Raw genomic sequence first — 16555 nt, 5'->3', positions numbered from 1 at the left:
GCTCGCCTCAAGGACTTCACTAGTCCCATCCTATGGAACTCGCTACCCCAACCTGTCTGTCTATCTCCCACTCTGACTGCCATTAGGTGATCCCTTAAGACTCATCTCTTCAGGGAAGACTATCCCACCTCAACCTAACCACTGAACCATCGCTTTCTCAAACAATTCATCCCCACACAACTCCCTCCTCATGTATCACTTCCCCCTCCCTTTTAGATTGTAAGCCCTCAGGGGCAGGGCCCTCCTTATCATCTTGTCTTGATTTGTATTGTGATTGTAATGTCTTCCTTATATTGTAAAGCGCTGCGCAATCTGTTGGCGCTATATACATCCTGTATAATAATAATAACAAGACATAACATTATTGCAGTAATTGAGGTGTGGGCTGGAACACGGCAGGTTCAACTCAGTGTTGAAAAGTGTAAAGTTATGCTTTCAAAGCAGTCTTTGGGAGGTGATCCATTGGGGAAGATGGAGAAAGATTTGGGGGTCCTCGTAGACTACAGACTCAGCAAGAACATGCAATCTGCAGCTAGCAAAGCCAGCAGGATACTATCCTGCATTAAAGGAGGGATTTTATCAAGAGATAAAAACATCCCACCTACTAGACAAAGTCCCTCCTCTCCCCCCAGAGGGTATACTACCACTTTATAAATCAATGGCTTGGCCTCGCCTTGACTATGAGGTTCAATTTTGGTCACCAATCCTCAGGAAAGATGTCCTCAATCTTGGGATGGAGAGCCTAAGTTATGAAGATCACCTCCAGATATTATTCTTTTAGAGAAGAGGCTCCTGAAAGGCGACTTGATTGCAATTTTCAAATTCATAAATGGGGACCACAGCGTTGGGAATAAACAAAGAACACTAAAGATGACACAAGGCCACAACAAAAGTGAGGCGCGGTTTGTTGATTTGAAGAAAGCCTTCCTCTACTCTACTAAAAAATGTTGTAGAGTTCCCCTCCCTTCCTGTCTGATGATACATTGTCAGCAGGACAGGAAGTGAGGGGAACTCTCTTTAACGAAAGCTGTAAAACCCAACAAGAGTTCTAATACTTCCCCACTCCGCCCAACACTGAGACCAAAAGCTTTGGCTGGACATACACTTTAAGGATCTCTGAAGACCAAACTTCTGAGTAGGAAGTAGTTAGATCTGTCGGGTTTTCTTCTTTCCATTGATTTGCTGCCCTGGAGACACAACACGAAGTGAGAAGAAAATATACAAATATACCCCTATTATACAGAGTTGTCACTGGAACCAGGGCCAGATTGCCCACAAGTCCACCAAGGCCCGGCCATGTGGCGGCAGGGAGCAGAGGGGCGGCAGTGGTTTGAAATCTCCCGACACCCGGAACATGCAGTTCCGGGCGGTAATTTGTTTTCTACATTTAGCCCTGATGCTCAAGCTGGGCTAAATGTAGAACAGAGGAAACGACTTGTTTGTTTACAAGTGAATTTGGCGAAGTCGCCAACAATTTAAAACATTTATTAAAAAAATAATAGGATAAAAAAATTATAACACATAAAAAAAGTAACAGATGATGGGAGTAAATCCAGTCCTGACTGGAACAAGTCCCTTCTATTCCTGCCCTGGAGACAGCCATTGAAGCTTGTGTTTCCCACTTTCCATCAAATATTGAAGGGTGAAGTTCCCCAAAAGAAACACAATCTATCCAAAATCTAACATCAATCAATCAATCAAGTTTCAGCTTTAAATATACTTCAGGTTCCGGTCATCCATCACACCAGCAGGGGCCGCGGACAATGTTCCAGGGAGGTCCCCGGTCTTCTCTCGTGGATGCGTTATACAGTTACATGTTTGAATGTAAAAGGACAATGGAGATGGCACATAGAACACGTCTGACAACATTCATTTTACAATCTTTGTTACAGAACACAATTGTCTGCCAAGCATCGCCTTCCTATAAGTCCCCCATTGATTCTGCACTCCATGTGACCACGCCGACCCTTCAATGTGAGGAATGTACACCAGGGGTCACTCACCCAGGAAGAAGAAGGTCCAGAGATGACTCGGCAGGTACATAGGTCACTCTTTCCGGCTGTGACCACTGAGCTCTGGATGCGCGCTGCACTGTCTGCTAGCGAGCATAGAGAATGCAAGTCAACCAGTTTTGTATAGCAAATATGAACCAATAAAACCACCTAGGGCTCTGCAGAGACACAGTCCCTCCTCTCCTCACAGATAGCATATAGGATGCTGTGTTGTCATCTGATATTTATACTGTATATAATAATCCGGCCACTCAGTGTATATAATAATCCGGCCACTCAGTGTATACTGTCATTTCCTGTCCCGTCTGGGGGGTGGGCACACTGGCTTTTGTAGTTCCTCAATAGTTCAGTACAGGGCCCAGCATGTTTTCCACATCACCAGGTGATGTCACAGCTGAACCGGCCAACAGCTTACTTGGGTGGAGCAAAAGAAGTCTAACAGATTCCTCCATCCACACTAAGCAAAGCGGATGGATGAATCTCCCATGCCGGGCTATTGTATTCTGACAGCTAACCAATGTGTTTGTGCAATGCGTTAGCCTGATCATTTAACATGAACTTTCTCTCTCAGGTCCGCTCCTCTGTGACCGACATAAGGCAGTGGGTGGAGCATTAACCAGCCTGCTATTGGCTATTTCAATTTAAATTAGCCAATAGCAGGCTTTGTTTCTGCCCACTGCCGGGTGTAAAGAATGCATCAGGGAGTTGTTGTCGGTTGACGCTGCGTCTTTATGAAAGGGGGTACCCAGATGCAGATGACCCCGCCCACAGACCCCCACAACCACCGGGCCAGGGTTGTGGGGAAGAGGCCCTTGTCCCCATCGGCACGGGGACAAGGCGCTTTTCCAGGGGGTCCCCCCCCTTCCCTGGAAATGCGCCCTCCCAATGTCAAGGGCATATGGCCTGGTATGGTGGAGAGGGGGGGGCTTGCTTGTCCCTGCCAGGCTGCTGCCCGGATTAAGGGTGTGGTATAGGATTTTAGGGGGGACCCCACATTTTTTCTTCTTTTTTTGGCATTGTGTTCCCAGTTAAAATTCCTACCAGACCTAAGGGTCGGGTATGAATTGTTGGGGGAACCGGACGCTGTTTTTTCATTTCTTGTTTCTATAGAGTGTCAAAACTTAAAAAGGAACAAAGTAAACATTTAGGCCTTGTTCACACCAAATGCAAAGCAGATCCGGTCAGGTTTCTGCACACGCACGCTAGTCTTTTAGATGCGTTTTTGGCTAAAAAAAAAAACGTTTTTTTTTTTTAGTTTAACATGGGCTTTCAGTGCGTTCCAGGCATTTGCATGCGTTTTTGATGCATTTGCAGATCCAGAGCAGATCCAGAGCAGGTAAAATAGGTCCTGCTGCAGTTTTTTTACCTGCTCTGGATCCGCACGCTGCGATGTGAACTGGAGCTAAAAATACCATAGGAATACATTGGACGCAGTTTTGATCCGGTCTGCAACTGCTCTGCTCTGCACCTGCTCCGCGCTTGGTGTGAACTAGCCCTTAATGTCACTTTTCTGCAACAAATTTTCATTCGTAATGATCATTTAACTTATCCGAAATTAGCGAAAATTCGGATTCCTCCAAATCTGAATGCCGAAACGAATTGACTTTCAGACCCGAATCCCAAAAAACAAAATAACGAAACATCCGAAAGGAAACTAAACGTATTTTTTGCCGGCTTACATCTCTAGTGCATTGTACGTTTTTGTTGGGTTTCAATTAGTTTTACATTGCAATGTACATCCACAGTGAATATATCGGGCTTTGCAGTAGCGTGCATTATGATTCGGGTCATGATGCCTATTCAGGTGTGAACGAGCCCGTATGATCCATCGCAACAAGAGTAAGCAAGCTTTATGTAGTACTTTTGGGCAGGTCTTCCCTATTCTCCCAACAAGCTCCTTGTAACCAGTGACATCAGATGCAAGCTCACTCCCGGGATGGACTACAATCTCAATACAAATGAGTAAACTAAACATGAGATTGTAGTCTATCCCGAGAGCCTCAGCGCGGACGGGCGGAACGGACGAGGGCGGGTACGGCTGGCTCTGCCTCTAGATAGGCAGAGCCAGCTGTCACTCACGCAGCTGGGCAGATCTCGACATCGATGTCGGGACCTGCTCCGGCTGCGGTGTCTCAGTATATAGAGAGCTGTAGCTCGCGGTATACTGAGCTTAGGGTGACGGGAGGACGCTAGTTTGTGTCCTCCTGTTACCCTAAGGAGAACTATGGGGAAATGCCTTAACCCCATAGTTCTCCTTTAAATATTTAGCTGGATGGAAGTAGCTGTGTTCACCTGGTTCACCGCTGCTCTTGGCGTTCATTCTATTGTCTCTTTGAATTGTAGCATTTCCTTTTTGGCTGAACTTCTCTTTGTTTATATACATATCAAGTCACCAGAAGGGAACAGTAAACACCCAAAATACTTGATAGAAGTATTTCACTTTAGGCGTCTGACACCCAAGGACACTCATCCTTACCGCCATTCAGGAATAGAGGTTGGTGCGCCCTCTAGTGGCCACATCCTGAAATAAATATGGCATCATAAGAGTGTCAGAGAGGAAAACGTATCTACACATTATATTCGGGAACAATGTTACGTGGAAGCAGATCTACATTTTAATTCATTTTAATTGTCTTTGGTCTTTAAATAAATACAGAATACAGGGTAAGGCAAACAGTGATATGAGGTCAGGAAATCATCAGAACATCAACGGCCAGGAGAAATATCCTCTTTTATTGTGCTTATAAATAAAAGAAAAACTGCTGACGAAGAGTATTCTCCTGATTCTTCTATAGGTGTCTGCCCGAGGAGGAAGCAGGAAATACCAGGTATGGGGTCAGTGACTCTACAGTACTTGTTGCTTTACATTTAGGCTGGCCATTCACACTTCAAAATCAGGCGATTCCCCCAATCACGCATGGACGGAGGAGTCTCCCCGTTGGCTATTGTATTTGGACCTGAAACAATGACCGCTGTCACAGTTCAGCTGATAATTTTCCATCTGGCTCCTTTGATTCTCACATCAATGACTTAAAACTACAACTCCCAACATGCATTGCACCAGTGCCATGTTGGGGGTCAGGTAGGGGGTGGTAGAGAATGTAGGTGGGTATTGGCCCCTTCATAAGCTTCATCAGTCACTGCTAATGATACAGAGACAGTGAATGTTCTCACTGAATAAGCTTGTGGAAGATAAAAGTAATAGTGTATCTCCCCGGATTCTACTTGATCATCTAGTAGTATCCAGCACGTGTGTGGCCCCTGCACTGTGCTCTCACACAATATTCCTCCAGAAGTTTAGTGGTCCCTCAGTTCTGTATATGTGATTACACGACCCTCGTGTAGGCCCTTAGTTATGTTCCGGCTGTCTTTGGTCCCTGTTCTGTATTTCTCCCCTCCTCACATCGCTCCCATCTTTTTCCTCTCGACACAGTTGTGTTCTGCTCCGCATGGGAGGGGCATCCTCTTCTTCAGAGGCGGGGAATTCTTCAGAGGCGGGGAATTCTTCACAGCGTCTTCTTGTGGGGCCGGCGGATGTAGGTCTGGTAGTAGAAGTTGAGGAAAAGGATGAGGAGGGAAATGATATAGGCAAAGACGGCTCCGTTGAACCCGTCAGGGAATGGACAGTCTGTGAAGAGGTTGTAGCCGGAGTGGAAAGCGATTGCCACAAACTGCGTCTGCAGAGATAAAAACGGCATTACAACATAACCTACTGAGAGCTGCCTATAGTACCACCTATGAGCAACGGTCACAGATCTGCACTAATGAAACTCGCTGCTGTTTGTGACTTATATTTTCAGTTATTATTCCATTTTCAGCTTACTGTATTATTGGAGTAAAAATCATTTTTATATGACTTTACATTTTCATAGTGTTGCAGCTCCATGTTTTCTACTTGTCTTTTACAAATTGTACATTCAATTGCATTGTAGAGTCTCCCTCTAGTGGCAGCTTGCAGTTAGCGCATCTGACAGACATGTAGTTAGAGAAAGGAGCGTAAAAGCAATAACCTGTATATCTAAGGAGCAACTATGGTCCCCCTCCCCCCTCCGAACATATATACTGATTATGTGTATATAACAATGACACCTGGAAGTGGGGGTATATATTGGGCAGGAAGTGAACATTTTGTCCCTGGAGTTGATGTGTTGGAAGCAGAGACAATGGACAAGTGTGAGGATTTGAGGGACTTTGACAAGAGCCTAATTGTGATTCTAGACGACTGGGTCAGAGGAACTCCGAAGCTGCAGCTCTTGTGGGTTGTTCCAAGTCTGCAGTGGTCAGGACTGAGCAAAAGTGGTCCAAGGAAGGAAAATCAGCAAAGGGTCATGGGCGGCCAAGGCTCATTGATGCAGATGTGGAGTCAAGGAGGCCACACGTCGCAACTTACAGGACTTAAAGGATCTGCTACTAACAGCTTGGTGCCAGGTTCCACAGTATACCTTCAGCGGTCTGGTGGCGTCTATGCCCTCCCAACGGGTGGTCATAATGTTATGACTCACCGGTGTACAGTATACTGTATATATAGATATACTAAACATGTCAAGGATATTTTACTAGAGGTTGCCCCCACCCAAGAGAAAACAAATCCAGAGCCGGCAGCTCACACATTTAATGGCAGTTGGCTCTCAGTGACAGACGGAGTCCCAGCTGAGGGACTCAGGATGGGATGGGAGGATGGGATTGAGAGCCAGCCAGGACCCCATCTGTCACTGACAGCCAACATTGAAAGCTTGGACTGACAGCCAGGAACCATGCAAAGTGTGAGCTGGTGGCTCTCAATCCTGGTTGTCAGTGATCATGGGGTCCTGGCTGACCATGGGTAACCAATCAGAGTGACGCTTATGTCAACTATGAGGCTGGGTAAGTATAGAAGTCTAGGGCTGGTGGTGTATTCAAACTTCTCTGTCTTCCTTGGGGCATTATAGTGACAAGCTGGTAACAATCCCTTGTGCACATTGATTTATAACCCGCGCTTAGGTAAGAGACGCCATGACATCTTTATTGGCATGCAAATAATATACTGTCTATGACTATGAGACCTTGTGAGTTGGGTGATTATATAATGAAGTAATAAAATGTATCTACATACATAAGGTACTAAGATTGAGCTTTATGCCCCTACAGCCTCTCCCCCTATGAACTGGGTGTAGTTGGATTGACCCGGCTGAGGACATAAACAAGATCATCGGTGGAATTATAGACTTAGAATCTAATGATGATTTTATGTCAGATACATTTTTATTAGCTGGTCTGTAGATCTACCTCCACCGTGCTTTCATTGTTTGGGAAAGGTGTTTGGTGTCATTTCTCTGCAAGTATCGGATGGAAGACTGAATGATAATTACTTCTGTGATACCAACAACAACAACTAGAATAGACTGAGCCGGATGAGAGGGGAGGAGACATCTTGAGGCGATAATGATACATATGTAGCAGGGAGAGGAAAGCATGTAGCGGCATGTATCCTTGTGATCTGCCGAGATAAAACTCTGAATGCTTTTTATACAATTTTGATCATTTGGTACTATAACGGCCCCATGTTGTGCAAAATATAATTTAATATGAAGAGCTTTCCTTTCACTTCCTGTTGTGCCTCCAGGACAGAAACAAAGTGTCAGAAAACAAAAAGAAGAGCACCAGGTGATTGTCTCAAGAGTCCAAAAAAACGTTATTGATGGCAGCCTAACCCTAAGTCTTTTTGGACTCTTCAGACAATGACCTTGGTGCTCTTTATTTAGTCTTCTTTCCCATGGATTTCTCATTGTGGGCCTCTCATTCCTCCCCCCATTCAGTGAAGAGCCGCCGGAACCAAGTCACGGGACCCAAATATTGCTCCTATTTCGACTAGAGAGAAGTTGGAGTGGTGATCCAGGAAGGGAGGATGTTTCACAGTATTGGATTAGGAAGAACACTTCCATTGACCATGTGAGGTGCTTTCTGGATTTTGCCTGCAAGGCATTACAATGGACTCAGATAACCGGCCTGTGTACACGGGATGTGGTTCGGGTCAGAATTGCTTTACTTCCCATTCAAGTCAATGGCAATGAAACAACAGATCAGGAAGTCTGATGTGCCTGTGGAGGAACTGAGATGGAACTCAGAAACATTTTAAAGTGATCTCAAAATACAATCTGATTGCACATGAAAGCACCAACCCAATTGCTTACACAAGCCTTTAGGACAACGTAGCATAGCGTGACCCTAGCACGGCTGCAGTATTTGCTGGATGACAATGTTAGCTCACTGGTTAGTTTCACTTGTTCTCTGGAGTTTAGTCCTCTAGAAATCTTTGTGTCAGTCAGTACCAGAATGAGAGGAGCCATTATTGTCCCACAGCCTCATCTCTCTACTCACCAGTTGCAGTATGGTCAGGTATCGTTTCCACCACAGGTACTTCTGCACTGAGGGCCCCAGGACTGCCAAACCATAATACAGGTACATGAAGATGTGGACAAAAGAGTTTAACATGCCGATGAAAAATGCTGCAAAACACAAGATGGGGGGATGCCAGTTTAATATTAATTTATTATAGACCCTCCCATGGATGATGCCTGAACAAAGATGGTGCCATCCTTCTAGAGATGACTAAATCCGCTCTATATGTGTGTATGTGAGATAGGGACCTTGGATTGTAAGCTCCTTAAGGGCAGGAACTGATGGGCATGTAAAGTGGCACATAAATTGTCGGCGCTATATAAATATCAATAATAAATAAAATAAACAGCAAAGAGACGCTGACCAGACCATACTTACCCTGTCCTCCAGCTACATATTTGACCCCGGCCCACCAGTTGAAGATCATGGTGGCGTGATGATAGACGTGGAGGAAGGAGATCTGACTGAACTTCTTCCTCATGATGAAAAAGATCTGCAGAGGGAAGGAGACAGAAATGAATCAGATATCTCTATCAAACATCTCCATCAAACATCTCCATCAAACATCTCCATCATATATCCTCATCAAACATCGCCATCAAACATCGCCATCAAACATCGCCATCAAACATCTCCATCAAACATCCACATCAAACATCGCCATCAAACATCTCCATCAAACATCCACATCAAACATCGCCATCAAACATCTCCATCAAACATCCACATCAAGCATTTCCATCAAACATCTCCATCAAACATCCACATCAAACATCTCCATCAAACATCTCCATCAAACATCCACATCAAACATCTCCATCAATCATCTCCATCAAACATCTCCATCATACATCCTCATGAAACATCTCCATCATACATCCTCATCATGAAACATCTACATCATACATCCTCATCACAGATCTCCATCAAGCATTTACATCAACCATCCCCATCAAACATCTTCATTACATATCTCCATCAGCCATCTCCATCAAACATCTCCATCAAACATCTCCATCAAACCTCTCCATCAAACATCTCCATCAAACAACCCCAGCAAGCATCTCCATCAAACATTTCCATTAAACATCTCCATCAAACATCCCCATCAAACATCTCCATCAAATATCTCCATCGGCATCTCCATCAAACATCTCCATCGGCATCTCCATCAAACATCTCCATCAAACATCTCCATCAAACATCTCCATCAAACATCTCCATCAAACATCTCCATCAAATATCTCCATCAAATATCTCCATCAAACATCCCCATCAAACATCTCCATCAAACATCCCCATCAAACATCCCCATCAAACATCTCCATCAAATATCTCCATCGAACATCTCCATCGACATCTCCATAATATCTCCATCTCAAACATCTCCATTCCATCGGCATCTCCATCAAACATCTCCATCGGCATCTCCATCAAACATCTCCATCAAACATCTCCATCAAACATCTCCATCAAACATCTCCATCAAACATCTCCATCAAATATCTCCATCAAATATCTCCATCAAACATCCCCATCAAACATCTCCATCAAACATCCCCATCAAACATCCCCATCAAACATCTCCATCAAATATCTCCATCGAACATCTCCATCCACATCTCCATCAAACATCTCCATCAAACATCTCCATCAAACATCTCCATCAAACATCTCCATCAAACATCTCCATCAAATATCTCCATCAAACATCCCCATCAAACATCTCCATCAAACATCCCCATCAAACATCCCCATCAAACATCTCCATCAAATATCTCCATCGGCATCTCCATCAAACATCTCCACAATATCTCCATCAAATATCTCCATCGGCATCTCCATCAAACATCTCCATCGTCATCTCCATCAAACATCTCCATCAAACATCTCCAACAAACATCTCCATCAAACATCCCCATCAAACATCTCCATCAAATATCTCCATCAAACATCCCCATCAAACATCCCCATCAAACATCTCCATCAAATATCTCCATCGGCATCTCCATCAAACATCTCCACAATATCACAATGTATATAAAAAATGAACTGTTGGATGTAGGAGGCCAAAGAGACAGAAAAGCGTCATTCATGGCCCAGACAGAGGAGTCATTCATGAAGCTAAAGCATCAGCTGTTGTCATCAAATTCCCAGCATGCTTTGCACTTCAGAAGCTTCATATCAGGCACAGTGGGAGAGAGAAGCATTTATGACCCTCCGGAGTGATACAGACGTGTCAGGCTCTGCTCCGAGCTCGGTATCTTTCTATAGACTCTTGTACTTTGGAACTCTTTGTACAACGCTTACACAACGGAACAGTCAGCTGTTATCTGTCTTATGTAAGCCCGACACATACATGTCAAATAGAAGCAGACATACAGAAGACGTTCTGGCCACGGATAGGCAGATACATTTCTCATGATCAGAACTGAGAACTTTAGAAGTATGTTAGTTTATAGGAGGGTGGGGGGAAGGGGGCTAAAAGAAGAGCACTGACCTGTGGATATAAAAGTGGCACGCTCGTGCAATATTGACAATATATGGACTACAAATGGACAATTATGCCAAAAGGGGGCACACAGGGGCAATCATTACAACACAGGGGTAACAAACAGGCATTTCTGACAAAGTGCCTACTGACCACAGGTGACAACTTGAAGAACAGGAATAAAGAATATATCTTCTAGTGGGGCACTTGTTCTGGAGAAAACTATCTGAGGGGAGATTTTCATCCCACTTTCTGTTTTGTCTACAGAAGTGAAGCGAATTCTCTTCAGTAGGACCCAAATGGCTTAAAAACAAACCTGACAGGTGTTTGCTATACAAAATAAATTCTTGGCTTTAGATATACGTTATACATCCTCTCCCAGAGGGCCAGTAGTCAGTAGACACCCTCAGATTGCCCAGACTGTAGATACTCTCCATGTGAACATCAACCTTACTAAACTCTCAAGGTAAGTTCCTCAATAGAACATCTATAGAGGTAGATAAAGGCCTTGATATCTTGGGTAGGTCCTGTGAAAAGCCCAGGCTTCATGTATACGTTCAGACAGTAGAAAGTAGATATACTCTCTGCTATAGAGTCCCTCACTTGACTCTCTTAGGGAGCCCAACCCTTATATATACCCTAAGAGGGGCCAGGTACAAATTAAACTTCCATAGGAAGATTCCATCTGTTCTTGCAAGGAGAAACACAAAAGTCTTGGATGCCCTCCCAAAGAGAACCCAGAACCTCCTATGGTAAGAGATGTGTAATCATTTGATGGCTGGGGACATTCTCTTGAGGTCTTAATATCTGTCTTATCTATCATCTATAGATGGACATAAAACATTAAAGAGCAGGCAGTCCTCTTGTTATACTCACTGTGTCTAGGAGCTCGATGACCTTGGAGAAGAAGAACCACCAGCATACTTTGGCCATCTATAAGGGAAAGAAGGAGAAGAAGTTAGAGGGCACAGGAGGTCATCCAAACCCTTCTAAGAAATCCCAGACCTTTGGGACCATTGGAACACCAGCACCCTTTTTTGGTGGTTCCATATGGGAAGAGGATACAGCCTTAAAATGTAGAGACTGTGGTGGAGGAACCAGTCAACCAGAGTCCGCCTTCACCCCCCTTTACTCCAATAGATACTGGATGGAAGGACCTGATTGGTTGTTATGAGAAGTACAACCAGTTTTTTTAGAAGCTTCCTCTCATAACACATTTCCAAATGGAGATACAAAGAGAAAGATGGAAACTGTTTGGTTTGAGATGTCTCTAATGTTGGTTCATGAACCTCCAGGCCGAACCTCTAGGAATCATCTCACCTGGTGCACACCATGATCAGAATACCCAGAATGCCTCACTCACCCTCAGGCCCAGCTCGCTGTTACTGTAGTCCACCGGTTGGCAGAAGTAGCTGTACCCGGCCAGCACCGACGTCACCAGAAACTGAGGAGAAGACCAAGAAAACACACCACTGAAGACATGTGATATAAAGAGACTGATAACAACCTTCCTATGAGGCCGACAGACTCCGTAACAAGAACAAGGTGCAACAAGCCCGAGCAACCAACCAGAATTCCACCATGATCCAACAATCTGACTTCTGCACACTAGCTTCTGATTGGCTGATAGGATTCGTCATACAGCCCAATTACTGTACAAGGAGCCAGACCATTACAGGACACCAGAGGAACCTTGTCAGTCACAATTATCCGCCAGCATGCTGGGAATTGGTGCTTAGAGGAACCACTGTCTGGTGTGTGTGTGGGCGGCCTTACCTCATAGAACATGTAGACAGACAGGCCCACCAGGCAGAGATTATAGACTAGCAGCACCGAGCGCAGGGTATAGGGCTCCCGTCCTTCCATAAGTCGGGGCCCCAGGGCCACAAGCAGGAGGTAGACAGCAAAAATGAGGATGATGGGGACGGGAGAGTTAATCAGGAGCCAGGGGTCCGTCCGACTGTCTGCAAAACACAAAGACAGAGCTGTCAGTGTATCAACCATTGGGGGGGGGGGAGGAGTCAATGTGCAACCAATCAGCAACTGCGTGTCATACAATGTATCTTGGTTTGTATCTCACAGGTCCAGAATACCGATCACCGGTCCCGTGTGTCGGCCACCAATTCTGCAGCTTCTGTCAGACTAGAGGATCACAATCCTGACCGATATTGTGTATAGGAGGATCTACGGCTGCCGTCTGATGCTGCAGGCAGGTTTAGGGCCCTCACACCATTGGGTCCACCACAGTGGGAGGTGCATTTGTCACTGGTGTCACTCCACAGTGGGAGGGGAAGCTGTCACCGGTGTCACTTCACAGTGGGAGGGGAAGCTGTCACCGGTGTCACTCCACAGTAGGAGGGGCAACTGTCACTGGTGTTACTCCACAGTGGGAGGGGCAGATGTCACCTGTGTCACTCCACAGTGGGAGGGGCAACTGTCACTGGTGTTACTCCACAGTGGGAGGGGCAGCTGTCACTGGTGTCACTCCACAGTAGGAGGGGCAGCTGTCACCGGTGTCACTCCACAATGGGAGGGGCAGCTGTCATTGGTGTCACTCCACAGTGGGAGGGGCAGATGTTAATGGTGTCACTCCACAGTAGGAGGTGCAGATGTCACTGGTGTCACTCCACAGTGGGAGGGGCAGCTGTCACTGGTGTCACTCCACAATGGGAGGGGCAGCTGTCACTGGTGTCACTCCACAGTGGGAGGGGCAGGTGTCACTGGTGTTACCCCACAGTGGGAGGGGCAGCTGTCACTGGTGTTACCCCACAGTGGGAGGGGCAGTTGTCACTGGTGTCACTCCACAGTGGGAGGGGCAGCTGTCACTGGTGTTACCCCACAGTGGGAGGGGCAGCTGTCACTGGTGTCACTCCACAGTGGGAGGGGCAGCTGTCACTGGTGTTGTCCCGCAGTGGGAGTGGCAGATGTGTCTTACCTCCATTCTCCAGAGCCCAGACATAGAAGTCCTTCATGGCCTCCCAGGTAGACGCCATACCAGAACCTGCAAGTGGCAAACAATACTGTGAGTCCAAATGGTGAAGCTTCTCAATCAATCAATGAGCAGTGTACAGGTGGGAGGGGAGTTAACAATTGTATTTTACTTTTGGATGGAGTAAGTGATTTTATTGCCTTTTCTGTCTCAGTCACTTCCTGTGTGACCCAGTGACAGGAAGTAAGGAGATCTCCCCCAATCATGATCCGGCCCCATGTATGGTAAAGAACGCATTGCACATTGTATCTCACAGTCAATTCACAAAGATTATCAGACCGGACTTTACTCCTAAAAGTATCGGCAGCTTCAGTCGGGTGATAACAGAGTGTCTATGACAGGGGTCAGTGGAGTTTTGAACAGAGCAGGGGGAAAAAGGTGAGGGCCTCCAGAATATTTGTCTGTGTCCCCATAAGACAGACTTACCCTTACTTCCTGTCCAAGGGACACAGCAGGAAGTGAAAAGAAATCCTCTTTTATGCTCACCACACATGTTTAGATCTACAAAGCATGTGCTGAGACGATTAGATACATTGATCGGCTATATGAGGAACATAGTGGTCAGAGATCTAACGTTGGATGTATGGGCGGATAGTAACGTGTATGGGGAACGTTAGGCAGCGAACAGGTGTCCCCATTGGAAGATTTCCCCCCTGTTCTGGTGACCACTGTAACACCTCTAATACAGTCTAACGCTTTCCTATTGTATCCAATCTGAGAAGTTGTGTCGTTGGATACATTGTAAACGTTCATTTCCTGCAGATGGATCTCCACCTGGAAGTGAATAGAGCCGGGAAGTGGGAACACACGGAGCGAATTCCGGCCGCTGTCGGCACCCTTCTACCCGGCATCCCGGAGGATGGAAGGAGCATGGACCGATGTGAATGTGCGGCATGTAAAGAGCTATATAAATACCAATAATAATATATAAAATACATAATAATTGAAAATCTCCGGCTGAACGGAGCTTGGAGCCAATCAGCTACAATATAAAGTATATACATGTATACCCGGCTTCAGGAGGTTCCGACTCCCCCGGGCAATCTCTGGGATAATTACAGGAAAAGGGATCAGTGACCGGCGAGGGACGCGGACTGACTGTCACCTGGTAACTGATCCCATCTTTTCAGTTGATCTCTCCCCTCCCCCCTCACCTGTAGAGGAGGGTGACTCCGGGTCACCGGCGCTGTCAGGGTCTCGCTTTCTCTATGACACGCTGACTCCTTTAATAGAAAGCTTGTTACACAACAGAGAAAAATGGAGGGGAGGGGCCTCAGACTCCCGGCTCCTCCCCCCACACTGCCTACTATATTAACCCTTCAGAGGCGCTGAGCCTCTCCGACAGAAGAAAAAAAGATTTACTGAACTTCAACTTCTATCAATCTGCAGACTAAAGATGACTGGCTCAGTGCTCTCTGTACAGCACTGCGGTATATGTCAGAGCGATATACATGTATAATAATAGTGTGTGACTGTGGGGGGGGCATTAGAGTGTAAGCTCCTCTGTACAGAGACTGATGTGACTGTGGGGGGAGGGGACATTAGAGGGTAAGCTCCTCTGTACAGAGACTGATGTGACTGTGGGGGGAGGGGACATTAGAGGGTAAGCTCCTCTGTACAGAGACTGATGTGACTGTGGGGGGAGGGGACATTAGAGGGTAAGCTCCTCTGTACAGAGACTGATGTGACTGTGGGGGGAGGGGACATTAGAGGGTAAGCTCCTCTGTACAGAGACTGATGTGACTGTGGGGGGAGGGGACATTAGAGGGTAAGCTCCTCTGTACAGAGACTGATGTGACTGTGGGGGGAGGGGACATTAGAGGGTAAGCTCCTCTGTACAGAGACTGATGTGACTGTGGGGGGAGGGGACATTAGAGGGTAAGCTCCTCTGTACAGAGACTGATGTGACTGTGGGGGGAGGGGACATTAGAGGGTAAGCTCCTCTGTACAGAGACTGATGTGACTGTGGGGGGAGGGGACATTAGAGGGTAAGCTCCTCTGTACAGAGACTGATGTGACTGTGGGGGGAGGGGACATTAGAGGGTAAGCTCCTCTGTACAGAGACTGATGTGACTGTGGGGGGAGGGGACATTAGAGGGTAAGCTCCTCTGTACAGAGACTGATGTGACTGTGGGGGGAGGGGACATTAGAGGGTAAGCTCCTCTGTACAGAGACTGATGTGACTGTGGGGGGAGGGGACATTAGAGGGTAAGCTCCTCTGTACAGAGACTGATGTGACTGGCTCAGCGTTCTCTGTACAGCACTGCGGTATAGGTCAGAGCTATATAAGGGAGGACTCTGGAATATTAGTGTGAGCTCCTCTGGTACAGAGACTGATGCACTGCAGTATGTGACTGAGGGGGGGGGAATTAGATTTCTGCTGATCAATCATTAGGGTTTTACTCTCTTCCTGTTGGGTCTCTAGGACAGGAAGTGAAGGGAAATTGGATATCTCTTACTGTATCCAAAACTAAACAACTGGAACTTTTGGAGAGTGCGTTATATGAGGTGAACAGACTGAGGCGGCTGTGTGTAATCAATGCAGATAATTATGCTGTTTGTTGCATACACAGAGAGGGTATAATATGTCTTTGAGCTCCGAGGTCAATAGCGTGTTTTTTACCTTTTTATTGCATGGGTCCCTTTAAGAATGTGCTTGTAGACACGTTACCATGGCTACAGGGG

At 46.1% G+C, this 16555-nt stretch overlaps 1 protein-coding gene across 1 annotated transcript; it reads right to left on the bottom strand.

Annotated features, from left to right (window-relative positions):
- Positions 1-5446: 5446 nt before the first annotated feature.
- On the bottom strand, positions 5447-15067 carry LOC108799010 (elongation of very long chain fatty acids protein 4-like). Its single transcript, XM_018570822.1, has 8 exons — positions 15025-15067; positions 13817-13882; positions 12658-12845; positions 12245-12325; positions 11758-11814; positions 8769-8883; positions 8370-8497; positions 5447-5689 (listed from the first exon to the last, which is right to left on the bottom strand). The coding sequence occupies exons 2-8, from the start codon at positions 13872-13874 to the stop codon at positions 5519-5521; spliced, it is 798 nt and encodes a 265-aa protein (XP_018426324.1). The 5' UTR covers positions 13875-13882; positions 15025-15067; the 3' UTR covers positions 5447-5518.
- Between the last annotated feature and the right edge of the window lie 1488 nt (positions 15068-16555).

This window comes from Nanorana parkeri, unplaced genomic scaffold (assembly GCF_000935625.1).
Source record: "Nanorana parkeri isolate BGI_ZX_2015 unplaced genomic scaffold, ASM93562v1 scaffold1602, whole genome shotgun sequence".
NCBI classification, from domain to species: Eukaryota; Metazoa; Chordata; class Amphibia; order Anura; family Dicroglossidae; genus Nanorana; species Nanorana parkeri.
The sequence above is the reverse complement of the archived record's forward strand: the minus strand, read 5'-3'. Positions and strand labels throughout refer to the sequence as shown.

Excerpts from the sequence above, each read along its gene's own strand:
- LOC108799010 (XM_018570822.1), bottom strand. The coding sequence starts at position 13,874 with ATGGCGTCTACCTGGGAGGCCATGAAGGACTTCTATGTCTGGGCTCTG. Across the intron at positions 12,846-13,816 it reads CTGGGCTCTGGAGAATGGAG|ACAGTCGGACGGACCCCTGG; the intron begins GTAAGACACATC and ends TGTGTTTTGCAG. Across the intron at positions 8,884-11,757 it reads TCATCGAGCTCCTAGACACA|ATCTTTTTCATCATGAGGAA; the intron begins GTGAGTATAACA and ends TTCCCTCTGCAG.